We start from the raw sequence: 16462 nt of genomic DNA on the forward strand, positions 1-16462 counted from the left end.
ATACATATATTTTCGTCCTACACACTTATAATTATATAAATACAGATCTTTCCCTGCCCAATTTTCTTTTGTCTTTCTCTTTTTCTCGCTTTATACAAACACAAATTATACAATTGATTCTTTTGTATATGTATACCGAAAACAAATTATACAACTGATTCTTTTGTATATGTATACCGAAATATACATATTAATAGTTATAGCAAACATAAAATTTGCAATGGAGCGCAATTATACAAACTATAACTATAACATACAAATATGATTTTTATGTTTGCTAAACCTAAAATTTACTCTATTATATTTGACTACGATCGCTTACACTAATTATAAGTAAGAATGTAAGATAATGATTGTTTAATTGTAAGGGACTAAAAAGGAAAAAAAGAAAAGATCATAACCCATAGACATCATTACGGATTAAGATCCAAGCCCAATATGTAAAACCCGCTTTAATTCCCCTCATCTGGCACCCCTTTATTTCCCCGTCGGAGAATCATCGGCAGGAACTTCACCACCGTAAATCGCCGTCACCAATCGGAGGTCGGAACTGAATTAATGGAGCGAGAAGTGTTAGAAGCAGAACTAGTACTTCCAACTCACATGAAATTTAAGAAGATTCAGATGTACGACAAGTACCCTAAAGGACAAGCTAGAGGGCGGCATTGGAAGCATCTCAAGCAGATTATACAAGCAGAAAATTACGAAAATTATCCTCCTCAGCTACCTACTTGTGAGTTTCGATCTTCCAATTAAGATTTTTACAACATTTTTTCTGAATTTATACCTCATTGTTGAATTAGTTGATTTTATTGATTTATATTGCCAGTTTCTTAATTCATCCTGCTGTTGTATTGGAGTCTTTTTTTTCAAAAAAATGATGGAAATGGTCCTTGGTTGCATTAAATGTATGATTCTTAACTGAAATAGTCCGTTATCTACTCATGAGCTCCACTCTCAGCTTCTCAATGACAACGCCCGTCGAGTGAGTTCGCTAGCTAGTCGATTAAGGACTCTGTTATTAGGTTTAGCTTATGTTGAATGAATAATAGAGTCAAAACCATGAGTAAATGTAATGGGGATGTGTTTCAAGTGTATCTCTGGTGGCTGCCATAAACACAAAAGCTCAGAACAACCCAACAACAACAACAACATAGCTGTGGTAATCCCACAAGTGGGGTCTAGGGAGGGTAGTATATATGCAGACCTTAACCCTGCTTTTGGAGGTAGAGAGTTTGTTTCTGATAGACTCCTAGCTCAAATAAAAACATTATGAAGCAGTTTGAAAAAAAAAACAACGAGAATGAAGCAATCAAGACAATATACTAAAGAAAGCATGATAGAGCATATGGAAAAGTACCTACAATAAAATAATACGATAATCGAAGTACAAAAAACATTAAATAGTAACAGAAATGAAATAATAAGAAACTACAAGAGTAATATACGGCTACTGTCTGCTAGTATGGAAGGGTGATTAAGACAACACTCAACTTTATAACTCACCCTCTATCCCTAATTTGTATCCTCCATCGCCTCCTATATATGGTCCTGTCCTCGATAAGCTGAAGTTGCATCATGTCTTGTTTAATTACCTCTCCCAATACTTCTTCAGCCTACAACTACCTATCTGAAACCATCCATAACCAACCTCTCACACCTCATACTGGGGTGTCCATGCATCTCCTCTTCACATGCATGAACCATGTTAGTCTCACTTTTCGCATCTTGTCCTCCATATAAATCTTGCTTGACACATGGCTAGGCAAGAGAATAAGATTTACTTGATTGCATTTCCTGCAAGCTCTAACCTATAAATGCTGTTCTTTTGGGATACTATGAACACAGAACATCACACCCACATTTGGGCAAATGGGGATCTCTACCAGGAGAAGCAGAAAAAAGAAAAAAGGAAAGGAAAGTTCAACAACATATTATATCTCCATTGATTGTTTCTCGGCTGAGGCTCTAGAATTCTTTTTTCCTTTCCTCTTTCAACTGTTATTCTTCCTTTTTTGACTTTAAAGCCATGATAGGCTGCACAACTTGTATGTATAAGTGAAATGGAAAGGTAGGTAGAATGAGGTTTATAGGTGACTGTCGGTGCAGAGATATGAGAGTTCTCTGGTCTGTGAGAAGAAATAAAAATGAATCCTCGATGCTGGTGGTGAATAGTGTTGTCTTGCTGCAGTGATGGTGATCGCATGAGATCGCTGGTGTAGGCTGTTTTTTAGGTGAACAGTTTTTAATGACAATGAGGCTGGGAGATGCAAAAATACGTGGTGACCAAACTAGTCCAACCCTATACATTAAGGACGATTTGATCATTTTCTCGTTTTTTTTCAGTGGTAGGCGAAATGGGAGCTGCCTAAACCGTGAAACAGGTTGTGGTAGAGCAATACAAGCTTTGTGACATACTCTTGCTGCCATCGGCATAAATCTGACCCCCTTTTTGCTCTTCCGTAACCGGTACAGAAATAGGTGTTTTTTCTACGGCTCTAGGCCTCTCTAGGCTAGTAGAGTTCTTTTGCTACTCTCTCAATAGAATTAGTTTCCTTCTTTCCTGGAGGAGGGCCTCCTTCCTCTCTTACGGACCGCGACTGCTGTTCCTCTTTCTTGCTATCGAAATCTGAAAAAAGATATATATGGAAATAGATTGTGTCCAATACGATTTGAACCCATACAGTTACCAAAGGTTTAGAAGACCTCTATCCTATCCATTAGATAGGTTCTCACTCTGAATACAAAAGAAATGAGTGATTGTCCAACTCACTACAAACGTATACACCACAAGATTGAACTGCACTCATGCCCATTTTCTCTCAATATTAAGAAATATAATCTAAACTTTCTCCATTGATGATCGATTGTGGTCGATGGAGAAGGAAATGTCAGATGAACTCATGCAAACATGTTATGTTTAGCATAACTATAGCATTGCTACATAATTTCAAAAAAAATATTTAATTTCGAAAAAAAACTATAGCATTGCTACATTTTCATTTCCCGTTATCAACCTTTATTGTTTTTAATTTTCTGTGGGCATTATGAGATCAGTGGCATAAGCAGACTAAGATACATAGTACTTTGATCTTGAATCATGTGTCTAGCACTTCAATTTGTTTGCCTGTAATGAAGAATGGAGCTGCATTCTGGGTTTCGGCAATATAAGTTTATTTTTTTATATGAGAATATAAAATGTAGGTATATTTATTCAGTTTTGTTCAGTTGCTGAATATTGATTCTGTTTGTATGCAAATATTTCTCTTTGCCTTAAGAGAAAATTGATGGGTAGCCAACCTTTGTCGAGTGGTTTTGGTTTGCTACTGAGTTTGATCTGCTGACTTGGTTGAAAATTGTGGTTTAACATACCCAATGAGCATATTGACAAAAAATAGATGTAGGTAAAACTGCTTTTGATTATAACATCTAATATCCATTCTGAAATGCCCAAACAATTTATTGAATTCTTGTTGCGTAACTTGATAAAGATTGAGTTCAATTTTGTACTTTTTAGATCATGACAATCAAATTACTAAACCCATCATTGATACTACTTTTAACAAAAAAAAGATTGATTGTGTCATTTCCTCGACTCAATACACTTCAACTTTTGTGAGACCTAGGAGTTGAAGAACTTTCAGTTCAATGCGGAGCGTTGGTTTATTTTCTTTCTTAGGACACATTGAGCTGCAAATCATGTCATCAGTTTTTATTTCCCATTGCAACCACGTTCCCCTGACCATGTAGTAATAGCTCTTACCCAATTTGCTTGAAGAACTCTTTCAGGCAGATCAGATATTGCTATTACTTTTAGTGCTCTGGCAATTTTGTGGTTGCTAATGGTTGGGATAGCATTATGTGTTTGCTAAGATCTATTAGTAATTAGGTTGTGTAATCTAGATGCATTTTCGGCATTGCGCTATTGTTGTCAAGCCTGATGAAAATCGCCTTGAAAATTGCTGCATTTTCCAGCAACATCACAGAACATTTGCTAACAGTCTCCGAACCCCCAGACATTTGACTATTAGCTAGAAGGTGATTGCAGACCATTATATTTTGAGTTAAATTGTAGACGGGGAAATGATATCCTTCTTGTTTATATGCTGCACGGTTATCATCAATCACTGGACAACTTGTTCGTTCAAATTATGTTTTCAGGACCAACAGAGTATTTGTTTCCCAGTTTAGAGGCATTATTTTGCATATATTCCTTTCTATAATTCGTAGCTTGAGGAATATTTCAAGGTTTTGACTTTGTTTGCTCTTTCTCCGCAGATGTTAACATTGAAACGCCACCTTCTATGCATCCAGGCAAAAAGATATGCGACATAACAGGATTCGAGGTACCTTTTCAACTGAGTGCCTTCTACGATTATATGGTCTAAGTGTCTGCTTGCTTTCTGATTCTTTATTGTGCATTCCCACCAATGTCTTTTATGTTTGGCATGCAGGCACCATATTTTGACCCAAGAACTAAACTCCGTTATGCTAATACTGAGGTTTTCAAGGCAATAAGGTCTCTCCCTAATGACTATGTTCAGAGGTACTTGGCTCTCAGAAATGCAGCTGTTGTTTTGAGATAGGTGCAGAACGCAGAATAGATAGTTGTAAATTAATGTGGGAAGTAGTGGACGTTTGAAGTTGCCGTTTCTGAATGCTCAGGTGCATAACTGTACTTTGACTTGTACTAAGAGAATAAATCGTAGCCTAGTTTTGTTAGATCTCGTAAAATTGCTATGGGGATTTAGTACTGAATTGGCTCTTTGATCTCTGGAAACTCATCTGCTTATCTAATCTGTGCTTAGCTAATCATGGATTCCGATGAGTTTTCCGCTCTCATCTCTCCAGAGCTGGTAATCTCTCCGTAATTCTCGTTCTTACTGAACTAGGGAGGACTGATAATGCTGAGAAAGATTGTTCTTCCTCAATTGGTTTGTTAACCATGGCCATGGAAGTTTCATTCTTTTACCAGTCCTCCTAGCCAACAACTTGCACGCTCAAAAGGACGTGATGGGCCTTCCCTTTTCGTCATTCACCACCTTGTCTTATCTCTGCTCTCCCAAATTTTTAAACACAGTATGGGTTTGATTTGTCTGCTGCTCTTGAAGAGAAGAGAGCTCTCTGACTTCTGATTCGGGCATAACCCTTTCCCGTAGCAAAATGAATAGATTGGGTTATTTTCTCTTCCGAGCTTTCCTCTTACGCTAGGAAAGCCATGAATAACTAGAGGAACTTATTTCTTCCGCAAGCAGCTCTCCAATAATCTCACAGTGATGGGGAAATGAGGGGAGAAGATTACAAGGTGAGAAACGAACCCTCACCAATACAGTGAAAGTTTAGGTAGTCATATCCACAACTCATTTACATACCATTTTGGACTTTCCATTAGTTGTAGCCCAAAATTGGAGAACAACTCGTTTACATACAGATCATTACAAGCTTCAAAAGAATCTAAAAACACAACATACCCAGTGCAATTCCATTCCACGAGAGGTGATGTATACACAACCTTACCTCTATCTTGTTAACGTAGAAACTAGAGAGACTAGCTATTTCCGATAGACTACTAGGACTAAACCATAAATCTATTTGTCCTAACAATAAACTTCAGATCAGCTATTATCCACTTTGAATCAAATGACTAATATCCATAGGATAACTATCTGAAGGTAGAAAACTATTGTATGCTCTCATAATAGCAATTACATTCCCATTCTCTGTAGGATGAAAATTATCCCAAAACACATGTGCTGCCCTAAGGTGGCATGGAGCTTGTCCAGAAACACATTGTCCTTCAGCCGTTGTTGTCGAAACATTGCAGCATGGATAATTCAAGAAACTAAGAGTACCTGCAAAACAAATATATAGAATTTATAGATTAAAGAGTCGTTCTCTATATAGTCAAACGTCTCTATAACAACATTGTTGGTTCCGAGATTTTCTATACACTTATAACATCATTTTAAATGGAGAAAAATAAAACTTTAGATTGATGTACGTACTCATAATTGATGAAATGCTATACATGTTTATATAGGTGAATTTTGCTTGTGGGAAGTTGGTATTCAGATCAGTTACAAGAGACTTGAGCTTCTCATTGAATAGTTGGATTGCCTCATTTGTTGAATCCACACACTTTCTTGTATTGTGTTTTTGTAACTCTTGTGGAATGCAACCTATTTGGGGCAATCCAAATAGGGCTATTTTCCTTGCTCCATCTTCATATAAAGTCTAGCATCAAACCAAATATATAGTCGTATTACAACAACAATAACATACGTAGTGTAATTTCACAAGTTGAATCTGAACAGGATAGAATGTACATAAACTTTATCCCTACTTGTAGAGATAGTATATATATAGCGATATAGGCGATGCTAATTAATCATTCAGTATATAGGAAATCATGATTGTGCTATAATTCAAAAGCAAAAGTTCAAAGACATCTAGAAGTAGTTTGTTTAGTATTTGTCTCTAAACTATGCAAAATGAAGTAGGTAAAAGTGTCCAAATTTGCCCTTGAACTAGGTAAAAGGTCTCAAATTTTTCTTCCATTTTAAAAAAAAATCATCCTTAACTGTGTGATACATGACATCACCTAATGCTAAGCTTTCACCTTTAAAATAAGGGCAAACTTGATTCATTTCGCATAGTTCGGGGGCAAGTTTGACCACCACTAAGAACAACAAAGACATAATTGACCCCAGCTATTATCAAAGGACAATTTTGTTCTATTTTGCATAGTTTAGGGGTAAACTTGACAACAACTATTAATGGTAGATAAGTCTATTCCATTTCGCATTGTTCAGGGGCAAATTTGACTACAACTATTAATGGTAGATAAGTCTATTCCATTTTGCATAGTTCAGGGGCAAATTCGACCCCAACTAGTAACTACAAGAACATATTTAACCCCAAGAAGGACAAATATATTCCATTTCACATAGTTCAGAAAAAAAGGTAACAATTTACTCTTTTAGCAATGTAATGTTCTTAAAACAACAACAACAACAACAACATACCCTTTTAACACTATAATAATCTTTGAAAACTTTCTAAATTAATTTGCAAGTTAAGAATGAAAAATTGAAGTAGTGAAAGAAGTTAATGTTGAACCTTTAGTTGTTGAGCATATTGTTGTACCAATAATGTTGCATATTGACTTGGTGTGTACAAACTATTTGTTGAGTAATGTTTGGGCACAAGGTAGTTGTTGATGTAGTCATTGCTGCCTATTCCAACAATATACAAGCATGTGTTCAAGTGTGCATTGGTTGCAACTCTATTTCCCACTAAATCAACCATGCGTAAAATTGTGTTGTGATGGTTTTGAAGTTGCAAATCCAAAAATATCCGATTGCCCTGTAAAATAATTTATCGAACTCTATCTGTTAGACTTGTCTACATTGTTTTTTATCTGACTAAAGTTTATATAAATATAAAAAGATAAAATGTTGGTTGTATAATCATTTTTATCTGAACTTTAGTCTTATCACATGTAAACGAACATCATTCATTAGATAGTAGGTTAAATGTAATTGATTAACTAGAAAAAAGTTTGATCATATAGGGGACATATTAAAGATTGAAAAACTATTGAAATCATTAGTTAGATAGTAACCGAAAAAAATTATGCCATTGAATTTTTATATTAAATTTAATAAATTCATGATATGTGTTTGTATATAACTTACAAGATGACTTCCCGTCTCGTTACGAATTCCTGCCGAACCAGAGGCATAATTTACACCTTGCAAGATCTCCCTACCAATTGCGCTTGCAAAAGGTGGAATGTAGTCATCAAACCCTAGCAGTTCCCCTGTGAATATATATTTTTTTTTTAAAAAAAGATTTAATAACAAATAAGCAATAACGAAATCGGGATTTTCATTTAAGAAATTTGAAATAGAAAGAATTTAACATACAAAAAAAGTCAAGGACAACATTTACTACTTATATAAAACACACATATAAATACAAGGGTACACGTAGTGTAGTTTTTCGATGAAATAAGGGGATTTAATGAATCCATTCGGGTACCTTAGCTTTGTCCATGCAAATAAGTTAGTAGTCATTTGGTAAGGTGTAGAAAAATAGTATTAAATAAGATATATTCATATGTTGAGATTAGTTATACTGATATTATTTTTTTATTGACAATTTTGTTGGCTGTATTAAATGAATAGGGGAATAGTACTAAATAAGATGTATTAGAATAGGAATAGTACCCTGTATTTTTAATGTCATAGTTAAGAATGAATTGGTTGTGTTAACTAATATCAAGGGCAACTCAATAATATTAGTGGCTCAAAACCAACTTTGACGAGAGACCTTATTTTTTCTGTTTTATATTTTTTAAAATAAAAATTAACATATAAATATATTATATGTAAAACAAAAATGACACCTCATCCACTCTTAACTAAAGGCATTGGGTTCGAGCAACAAAATGACAAAAATCTTGCTAGAAAAAGCTTTCCCTCTTTAATCGACCTTACAAGAATCAAAGTAAATTAATCGGAATATCAAAAATAGAAACTGACCAAGAATATCAGCCATATTGCGTCCATTTGTGAATCGTCCAGTAGGTCCATTGGGGAAATCAATGCCATAAGGTGGATAATTAGCCTTTGCTTCTGTATTTAGGTTGTTATTATTCCCATTATCAAGTAATGAATCACCAAAAATAAAATAGCAAGGTACTTTTAATGCACCATGAACTAATATTATAAAGTTCAGGATTATCAATATTGTAGTGATTGTTACGTTATTAACACGAGCAATCATTTTAGTATTAGATATTATTTGAGAGAAGAATTAAGATAAAAATGAAAATGATGATTACTTAAAAAAAATTTTTTGTAGGAGATTGAGGCGTAATTAATGTTGTTCCAATAGTTGCGGGCAGAGATAGGCTATGAAGGACAAAGTAGTTGCAAGATGGCAAACCCACACAATATAGTGTTTGCAACAAATCTGAGATACCTTTTCCTTTTAAAAAAATAAAAATAAAAATTGGATATAAGGAAAACGGTAAGAGGATTATATGGTGAAATTACATTCTTACCGTTAAAGTGAAAGTTTAACTAGTCAACAAACTAAAAGGGTGTTTGGATAAGTTTTTTTTTAAGTGACTTAATAGTTTAAGCCAAAAGTCAAAAGTAGGTACCTTTTTTTTTTTTGTTACTTTTTAAGCTTATTGTGTCTCAGAAAATTAAAAAATGCTTAAAAGTAAAAAATATCTAAAAATAAGTTAATTCAAATATTTTCTGAATTACTAAGATTCTCCTTTGAATTATCTAAAAATAAGTTAATTCTGACCCTTTTCTCTTATTTCTTTGGCACACGTGCACGCGCATATATATATATCAACAAATAATACATTTAATTAAGATCACAAATGTCATGTGGTGTTATATTTGTCTTTTTAATTAGTAAATGTTAAACAACTCACATTTCAAAATATTGTATTGATTTGTATTGGATTTATTTAGTAACAAACAACTTTCTCTAAATAATTTGTAAACTAATTTATTTAAATAAATTTACTAGTACAAATATAAAACATAAAAAAAAAAACAAAATAATCAAAATTATTTGAGGGATATTTTTATTTTTACATAAACTTATCCCATGATATTATATCTTATGTATTACTAATACCTCCAAGTGGAATGTATTAGTAATACATCCTATAATACCATGTAGGATGTATAACTAATTCATATACCAAAATTCCTACCAAACGTAGTACTAAATAGTACCATACATAATACATGAATTATTTCTTCTAATACTTCCTACCAAACGACTCCTTAATTGCTAATTAATATTGGGCTATATATTGCCAATTGTATATAATAGTTGTATGTTTGTGTCAATTCCTCAACATTAATTTGGGCTTCAAAGTTAATCCAAAAAAGAAAATCTGGGCTTCAAGGAGCAACAAATTACAAAGCCCATCTAACTAATATTGGGCTTTTCATTAATCCATACCATAAAATCTTAAACCCTAGCAGCTCCCTATATATATATATATTCTCCTCATCTCTTATGATTTACCGAGCAATAATTTCAAGCTTCAATACTTCCATTTTATTTTCTTGTGTGTTAATTTTATTTTAAATCTGTGCATAATTAAGCCGATGCTCTGGATAATTAGAATGAAGGTAGCATGGTTATATGTACAGAAATTGAATTAATAGAGTCGACATGTCTGCTACCTCTGATTTCTCTATGATTTGGTGGCCTGGTTTAGACTCACATTCATCTTCTTTTTTTTATTTTAATTTATATATACAGTATAATTTTTCGACGAATATCGTTAAAATAGATATGATCTGTGCATAATTAAGCCGATGCTCTGGATAATTTGAATGAAGGAAGCATGGTTATGTGTACAGAAATTGAATTAATTGAGTCGACATGTCTGCTACCTCTGATTTCTTCCTGATTTGGTGGCCTGGTTTAGACTCACATCCATAATTAGCGTAAATAATTGTCTTAAATTATGTTATTGGATGAATATTTTTAGATCTAATTATTAATTAAATGTATTTTGGTTCAATTTCGTATAATTTAAAAGTATTTTTTGACACTTACCGATTTAATCACAAAACGAATTAAAGATTTAAACAAAGGGGAGGCTAAGCACTGGAAGTTACAATTTAGGATTTTTCACCAAAGTTATTAGAATTTAGGATTTTTACTAAATTTGAAAAATAAAATGTAAATAGTCCCTAAGATTTGGAGTTAATTTTGAACCATTTAAACCTTGATATATACTAAAAATAATAGCAAAAACCTATGTATATAGTTAGAGTTGTTGTTCATGGTTAAGTTTAGTTTGGTTATTGATTAAAATTAAAATTAAATTAATTTTTAAATTTCTCAAACTAAATCAAATCAAATGAAAAAAATATACAATTGGACTTCTATTATTAACTTATCGTGTCAAAGAAAGCGTCACTATATGACCTGAGGTACTAAAGTTATTATTACATAAAGTGATGCGATTCAATTAATAGAAAATGTGAATGTGATGTGAGGTACCAAAGTTTTTATCATAGAAAGTGTGATTATATGATGTGAAGTAGGGATTAAAGTAATGAATATTAGTTTGAATATGACAAACCAAGTAAGCAATAAAAACTAATCCCAACATAACTTATTACAACATAACTTATCTCATTATAACTTATTCTAGTATAACTAATTCCATCATAACTTATCCTAGTATAACTTATTCCAGCATAACTAGTATTCAAACCAAACGACACCTTAGAGTTTTAATAGTTGGATTGAAATTTAAGTAATGGATTTGAAAGTTAATTAAATAAATGGTGGGGAGTTTGGCGTCAATTAAACCTAACCAAACCAAATATTGATTTTTTAAATTGATTTGATTTGATTTTTTAAGCAATAATTATGAACACCCTAGATGAGAGATATGTGTCTTATTTAAAATTTAAATGTCAAAATCATATTATATTGATAAGTATCATAATCATAATTAAATCAATTAATTTTGAAAAACTATTCTCTAAATTTGATAAGAACAAAATATTCTCTACATATTTTGATATTCATTAATATAATTAATTTCATCTTATATTTTTATATTCAAATAGATTAAATGGGAGAGAATTTGGTGACAGTAATTTTTCGATCCGTATATCAAATACAATTTAAATCTAAAAACTCATAATGCACATACTGAAAATGAAGAACTTACTATTGGATTTATTAATAAATAAAACAAGTATGATTTAAAAGGGCAGGGCATCAATTTAACCATGCATGACTAAACATAAGACAAGAGAAAAAAGAAAATTAATCTAAAAATTCGTGTTATTTCAAACTTCAAATTCTCTATTTCAAGTTATAAAACGCGATCAAAATACACATCATTCATATGTCCTCCCCACATAGTCCTCCTAACGTTCGAATCAAACATCTTTGGATTATCTCTTAATTCATCAGCTGCTTCATGATTAAGTGGATCTTCATAATTAGGTTCAGTAAACAAATGAACTAAACCATAAATAACAGCATTAATATTCAAAATAGGTTTCCAATCTTCTCTAAGAATATTAAGACAAACATTACCTTCTAAATCAATATTTGGATGATAAACTTTGACTTTACACTTAACTTTTGGTGCATCATGTGGATAAAGAAATGGAATTTGAAATGTAAATGGAAATATACCATCATGATAATAACCTTCATCAGGTTTAATTGTAACTTCAAAATTCATAAGATCATCTTTTCCATTTGGAAATTCAATTTTACAAATTGGTGGTAAAGTTAATTCACTAATATCTCTATGAACACGTAATTTTGAGGCTGATTGTTCTTTAATTGGTGTTTTTGATCCTGCATTTTCAGCTGCTTCTTTTTGTTTTTCTTTTACTTTGAACAAATTAATCATGGTTAAGTAATAATGTTATATTATTCGCGATGTTAATTACAAGTTTAATTAATAAAATAAGTTGAGGAGATTCGCATTATTTATCGGTGTTGTGGATGGAGTTGTGAATGTGACCGAGTCATTAGAGGAATTAATGGAATTTGCGTTTTGTGGAAATTAATATTTAGCCATGTATTAAAGCTACACGAATTTTCAAGTGGATGAAATCAGTCGAGTAGTCTCAGTTGGGGATGGGATTGCACGTGCTTATGGATTGAGCGAGGTTCAAGCTGGGGAAATGATTAAATTTGCCAGCTACTACTAATTACAATTATTTTTTTTGTCATATCCTCAACTAACCCTCCATAAATAATTATACTTTGTTCTTTAATCATGTATTTTTTTTTGTAGTTATAAAACATAAATGTTACTATGATCTATTAGGTCGTTTTGAGTTGAGGGACTCATTTTGTGTAAATGGGACTCATCGTAGGTTCGTTTGGTATTTTATGACTTGTGAAGGTAGTTATATCAGTGTATGTAAAGAGTGAATTTTGAGTCTGATTTAACCTTAAAAGCTAACTCAAGAGACCATCCAATATCTCTTTTTATTCAATGTAGGATAACTCAACAGTGTCACGGATCCTGAAGGAGTATATCAACGTTTAATTGGATGCTTCATGTATCTCACAATAACATTGCCTTACATGTTATTCTTTGTGAGCGTTTTATTCAGATATTTAAATTATGCTAGCGATCAGTTGCATATGATGGTTGTTAAGAGAGTGGTTAGGTGTCGTAAAGGAACTCTATGGTATCAAATTCAACAAAAAGTGCTAAAACTCACCTAAGGATTGAGGCTACAATCTTGAGATAGTTGATAACAAAATCAGCTAAATATTTTATTTTTAGGGATTTTGTTTGTTTTATGTTCCTTAGGAGTATTTTTTAAAAAATTAAGAAAATAGAGTTTTTACAACAGTAATTTTTCAGTCATAACAAGTTTTTAGTTGTATTGTTTTTTGCTTCATTGTATTTATTTGAGCTAAAATTTAATAAAAATAGACTTTTTAGTCATCATTTCTTTTTTGAATTTCTAAAAACAACATTCAAACGTCTATTAAAACACATATCTCGTATACAAAATATAGTAGAACACTAAATAATTACATCCAACTCTAGTGTAGAACCTCTAGCGATGTCCAAATGGAGCTAATTTTCTTCGTCCATTTGGTTTTTTTTTTTTTTAAGGGAAACCCGCATTCGCTACCATTTGGGTGCGCACATGGAACAATAGCTCGCAAACCACATAGGAGAGATAACCCGCACTAGGCAAGCCCGATGAGATGACCTCGACCCAGAAGACAAACCCCTTTCTTTCACTAGCAAGGGATTTCAAACTTGAGACCTCCAACATGCAAAAATGCATTTTTTTATATCTAACTAACAAAGAGACTATTATTTAACCGTTACAAATGATAGCACAATACGAGTTGTTGTGGCATTAATAATTGAATTAAAAGTATCCTCTCAATCCACTCGTTCAATTTGTTGTATCCTTTTACCACTAATCGAGCTTTAAATCTATCTTTCACTCTACCATCATTAGGCATTCGAGTAAGAATCAATTGATATATAGAACCCAAAAAAATAAAGAAAGTATTTAAAGCTAAGTTGAAAAAAAGTCAATACAAACAAAAAAAACTCCTTATCAAATAGTATATTTCAACTAATAAAACGCAAACATAAATACACATTCCAAACTATATAAACTAAACTTTAGTACTTGAAATATCAATAAAAATATTATTTAAAAACACATTATAGGATACGATCATAAGTCAAGCCATGCACACTTTCTCCCCACATAGCACTCCTAACGTTGGATTCAAACGATCTTGGATTATCTCTTAATTCATCAGCTGCTTCAGGATTAAGTGGATCTTCATGATTAGGTTCAGTAAACAAATGAACTAAACCATAAATAACAGCATTAATATTCAAAACAGGTTTCCAATCTTCTCTAAGAATATTAAGACAAACATTTCCATCATAATCAATATTTGGATGATAAACTTTGATTTTGCACTTAACTTTTGGTGCATCATGTGGATAAAGTATTGGAATTTCAAATGTAAATGGAAATTCACCATCATGATAATAACCTTCATCAGGTTTAATTGCAACTTCAAAATTCATAAGATCATCTTTTCCATTTGGAAATTCAATTTTACAAATTGGTGGTAAAGTTAATTCACTAATATCTCTATGAACACGTAATTTTGACGCTGTTTGTTCTTTGATTGGTGTTTTTGATCCTGCATTTTCAGCAGCTTCTTTTTGTTTTTCTCTAACTTTGATTAAATTAATCATGATTAAGTAATTTTGTTTAAGATGTTAATTACGTATGAATTTAATTATATACAACAAGTTGTTTGAGGAAATTCGCAATATTTATCGGGTTATGTTTTTTTTATTTTTTGGAGTTGTGGATGGAGTTGTGAATGTGACCGAGTCATTAGTGGAATTTACGGGGAATGGACATTTGGCAATAGATAAAAACATTTAAATGTTATTTTCTTGTTGTAATAAATAAGTCATTCTTTTCGTACTCCAAATTAATATTTGTTATTTCATAATGAAAATGTAATAACCCAACCTTCGATTTTTAGTATTTGTGTTTCGAAATGAATTTTATGTATGTGTATAAATTCATGTTAGTATTTGTGGAAAACGGTTGAATTATTCGTAACCTATTTGATTAAGTGATCACTATTGCACTTAATTAATCTATTTGATCCGTTATTGCTACGATCGTTATTTCTTGACTTACATTTTCTCCTAAAATCAACAATAACATTATTATGTAAAATTCAGATGACATGACACTCTCATATTTATCCTTATAATAACCCAATATCCATTCATTTGATCAAATATGAGAACTATAGGGGCATTAGTGGATCAATAGGTTAATTAAGGAATATGTTGAGGATATTTTTAGACCTTTTTCGTATTGTTTATAACTTGTGGGGTGATTTAGTTGGAGAATCGAGGGCTCAGATGGTCTACGGATAAGTTGGGACTCAAAACATATTACTAAAATGTTTTTCAATTACTGGTGTTCAATATTTGTATCGCAACTTGATTAAATTTGACTTTGTGTCAGAAAATTTCACATAGAGGTAAAACACTCCTTAACAAAAGCGACTTCATAATTGAAGCTTGAATCCAGAATCTCAAATTAAGAACGAAAGAATACTTATCAATACTACATTATAATCGTAAATTAATATATCGGTTAGTCCAATGAAGATTTTTGTCTTTTTTTCTCCAACATAAAACAACAAAAACTTAATTTTCCTACATCTTGTTCTTGGTTTTCTCAATTCACTTTATATTCTCAGCATATTACCTATTTTACTAAGAAGAAAAATCCCCTCTCCAATGCTTCTTCCTTTCTAGATATAAAAATCTAATTACAGATTAAGAAACTAACACATTCTTGTAATTAGAACTTTTTCATTATCTTGAGATTTAGAATTTGTTTTTTTTTCTCTTAAAATACTATGGAAAATTCTCAGAATTATGGAAGAAGAATTGGGACACTAAGCTTATTTTTGGGCATTTTCTTAGTGATGTCTGGTGTTAGTGCTGAAAGTATACATAAATTTTCAAGATCTCTTTCTTGCTTATTCATTTTGTATTTAAGAAAGACAAATACATAAACGTGTCTTTTAATTTGACCTTAGCTATCATTTTTTGTCCTTCAACTTTGAGTATGTACAAGTAGACACTTAAATTTATATAAAGTTTAACAAGTAGACACACACATCTTAAGTTGGTGTGAGATACACTCGAACTGATTTGTAAAACATCACACAGGATGTGTGTGTCTACTTGTTGATCTTTATATAAATTTAAGTGTTTCCTAGTGCACACCCAAAATTGAAGGATATAGATTTCGGCTAAAACCAAATTAAAGAGCAGGTTATGTATTATGCATGAGAAAATATTACTATAAGTTTTAACATGTCTTATTTCATT

General features: G+C 32.0%; 4 protein-coding genes and 2 non-coding genes across 6 annotated transcripts; 3 read left to right on the top strand and 3 right to left on the bottom strand.

Annotated features, from left to right (window-relative positions):
• The first annotated feature begins 455 nt into the window (after positions 1-455).
• LOC125874171 (chromatin-remodeling complex subunit ies6) lies at positions 456-4705 on the top strand. Its single transcript, XM_049555013.1, has 3 exons — positions 456-733; positions 4279-4346; positions 4455-4705. Exons 1-3 carry the CDS (start codon positions 559-561, stop codon positions 4584-4586), a joined length of 375 nt encoding a protein of 124 aa, XP_049410970.1. The 5' UTR covers positions 456-558; the 3' UTR covers positions 4587-4705.
• Positions 4706-4943: 238 nt separating this feature from the next.
• On the bottom strand, positions 4944-8834 carry LOC125874136 (GDSL esterase/lipase At1g29670-like). Its single transcript, XM_049554973.1, has 5 exons — positions 8547-8834; positions 7698-7822; positions 7120-7365; positions 6006-6234; positions 4944-5852 (listed from the first exon to the last, which is right to left on the bottom strand). Exons 1-5 carry the CDS (start codon positions 8788-8790, stop codon positions 5623-5625), a joined length of 1074 nt encoding a protein of 357 aa, XP_049410930.1. The 5' UTR covers positions 8791-8834; the 3' UTR covers positions 4944-5622.
• A 1330-nt stretch (positions 8835-10164) lies between these two features.
• LOC125875304 (small nucleolar RNA snoR100) lies at positions 10165-10271 on the top strand. The gene has a single exon (XR_007447375.1). It is a non-coding gene; the product is annotated as a small nucleolar RNA snoR100 (small nucleolar RNA).
• Positions 10272-10377: 106 nt separating this feature from the next.
• On the top strand, positions 10378-10484 carry LOC125875305 (small nucleolar RNA snoR100). The gene has a single exon (XR_007447376.1). It is a non-coding gene; the product is annotated as a small nucleolar RNA snoR100 (small nucleolar RNA).
• Positions 10485-11860: 1376 nt separating this feature from the next.
• Positions 11861-12436, bottom strand: LOC125874159 (NEDD8-conjugating enzyme Ubc12-like). Its single transcript, XM_049554998.1, has one exon. It carries the CDS (start codon positions 12434-12436, stop codon positions 11885-11887), a length of 552 nt encoding a protein of 183 aa, XP_049410955.1. The 3' UTR covers positions 11861-11884.
• Positions 12437-14236: 1800 nt separating this feature from the next.
• Positions 14237-14788, bottom strand: LOC125874160 (NEDD8-conjugating enzyme Ubc12-like). Its single transcript, XM_049554999.1, has one exon. It carries the CDS (start codon positions 14786-14788, stop codon positions 14237-14239), a length of 552 nt encoding a protein of 183 aa, XP_049410956.1.
• Positions 14789-16462: the final 1674 nt, after the last annotated feature.

The sequence above is a fragment of the Solanum stenotomum genome, chromosome 8 (assembly GCF_019186545.1).
Source record: "Solanum stenotomum isolate F172 chromosome 8, ASM1918654v1, whole genome shotgun sequence".
Lineage (NCBI taxonomy): Eukaryota > Viridiplantae > Streptophyta > Magnoliopsida > Solanales > Solanaceae > Solanum > Solanum stenotomum.

Bases quoted from the DNA above. Each gene is read 5' to 3' on its own strand.
- LOC125874171 (XM_049555013.1), top strand. From the start codon at position 559: ATGGAGCGAGAAGTGTTAGAAGCAGAACTAGTACTTCCAACTCACATG. The intron at 734-4,278 runs GTGAGTTTCGAT...CTTTCTCCGCAG, and splicing joins TCCTCCTCAGCTACCTACTT to ATGTTAACATTGAAACGCCA. The intron at 4,347-4,454 runs GTACCTTTTCAA...TTTGGCATGCAG, and splicing joins GCGACATAACAGGATTCGAG to GCACCATATTTTGACCCAAG.
- LOC125874136 (XM_049554973.1), bottom strand. From the start codon at position 8,790: ATGATTGCTCGTGTTAATAACGTAACAATCACTACAATATTGATAATC. The intron at 7,823-8,546 runs GTCAGTTTCTAT...ATATATTCACAG, and splicing joins CAATATGGCTGATATTCTTG to GGGAACTGCTAGGGTTTGAT. The intron at 5,853-6,005 runs GTACGTACATCA...TTTGTTTTGCAG, and splicing joins TAGCATTTCATCAATTATGA to GTACTCTTAGTTTCTTGAAT.
- LOC125874159 (XM_049554998.1), bottom strand. From the start codon at position 12,436: ATGATTAATTTGTTCAAAGTAAAAGAAAAACAAAAAGAAGCAGCTGAA.
- LOC125874160 (XM_049554999.1), bottom strand. From the start codon at position 14,788: ATGATTAATTTAATCAAAGTTAGAGAAAAACAAAAAGAAGCTGCTGAA.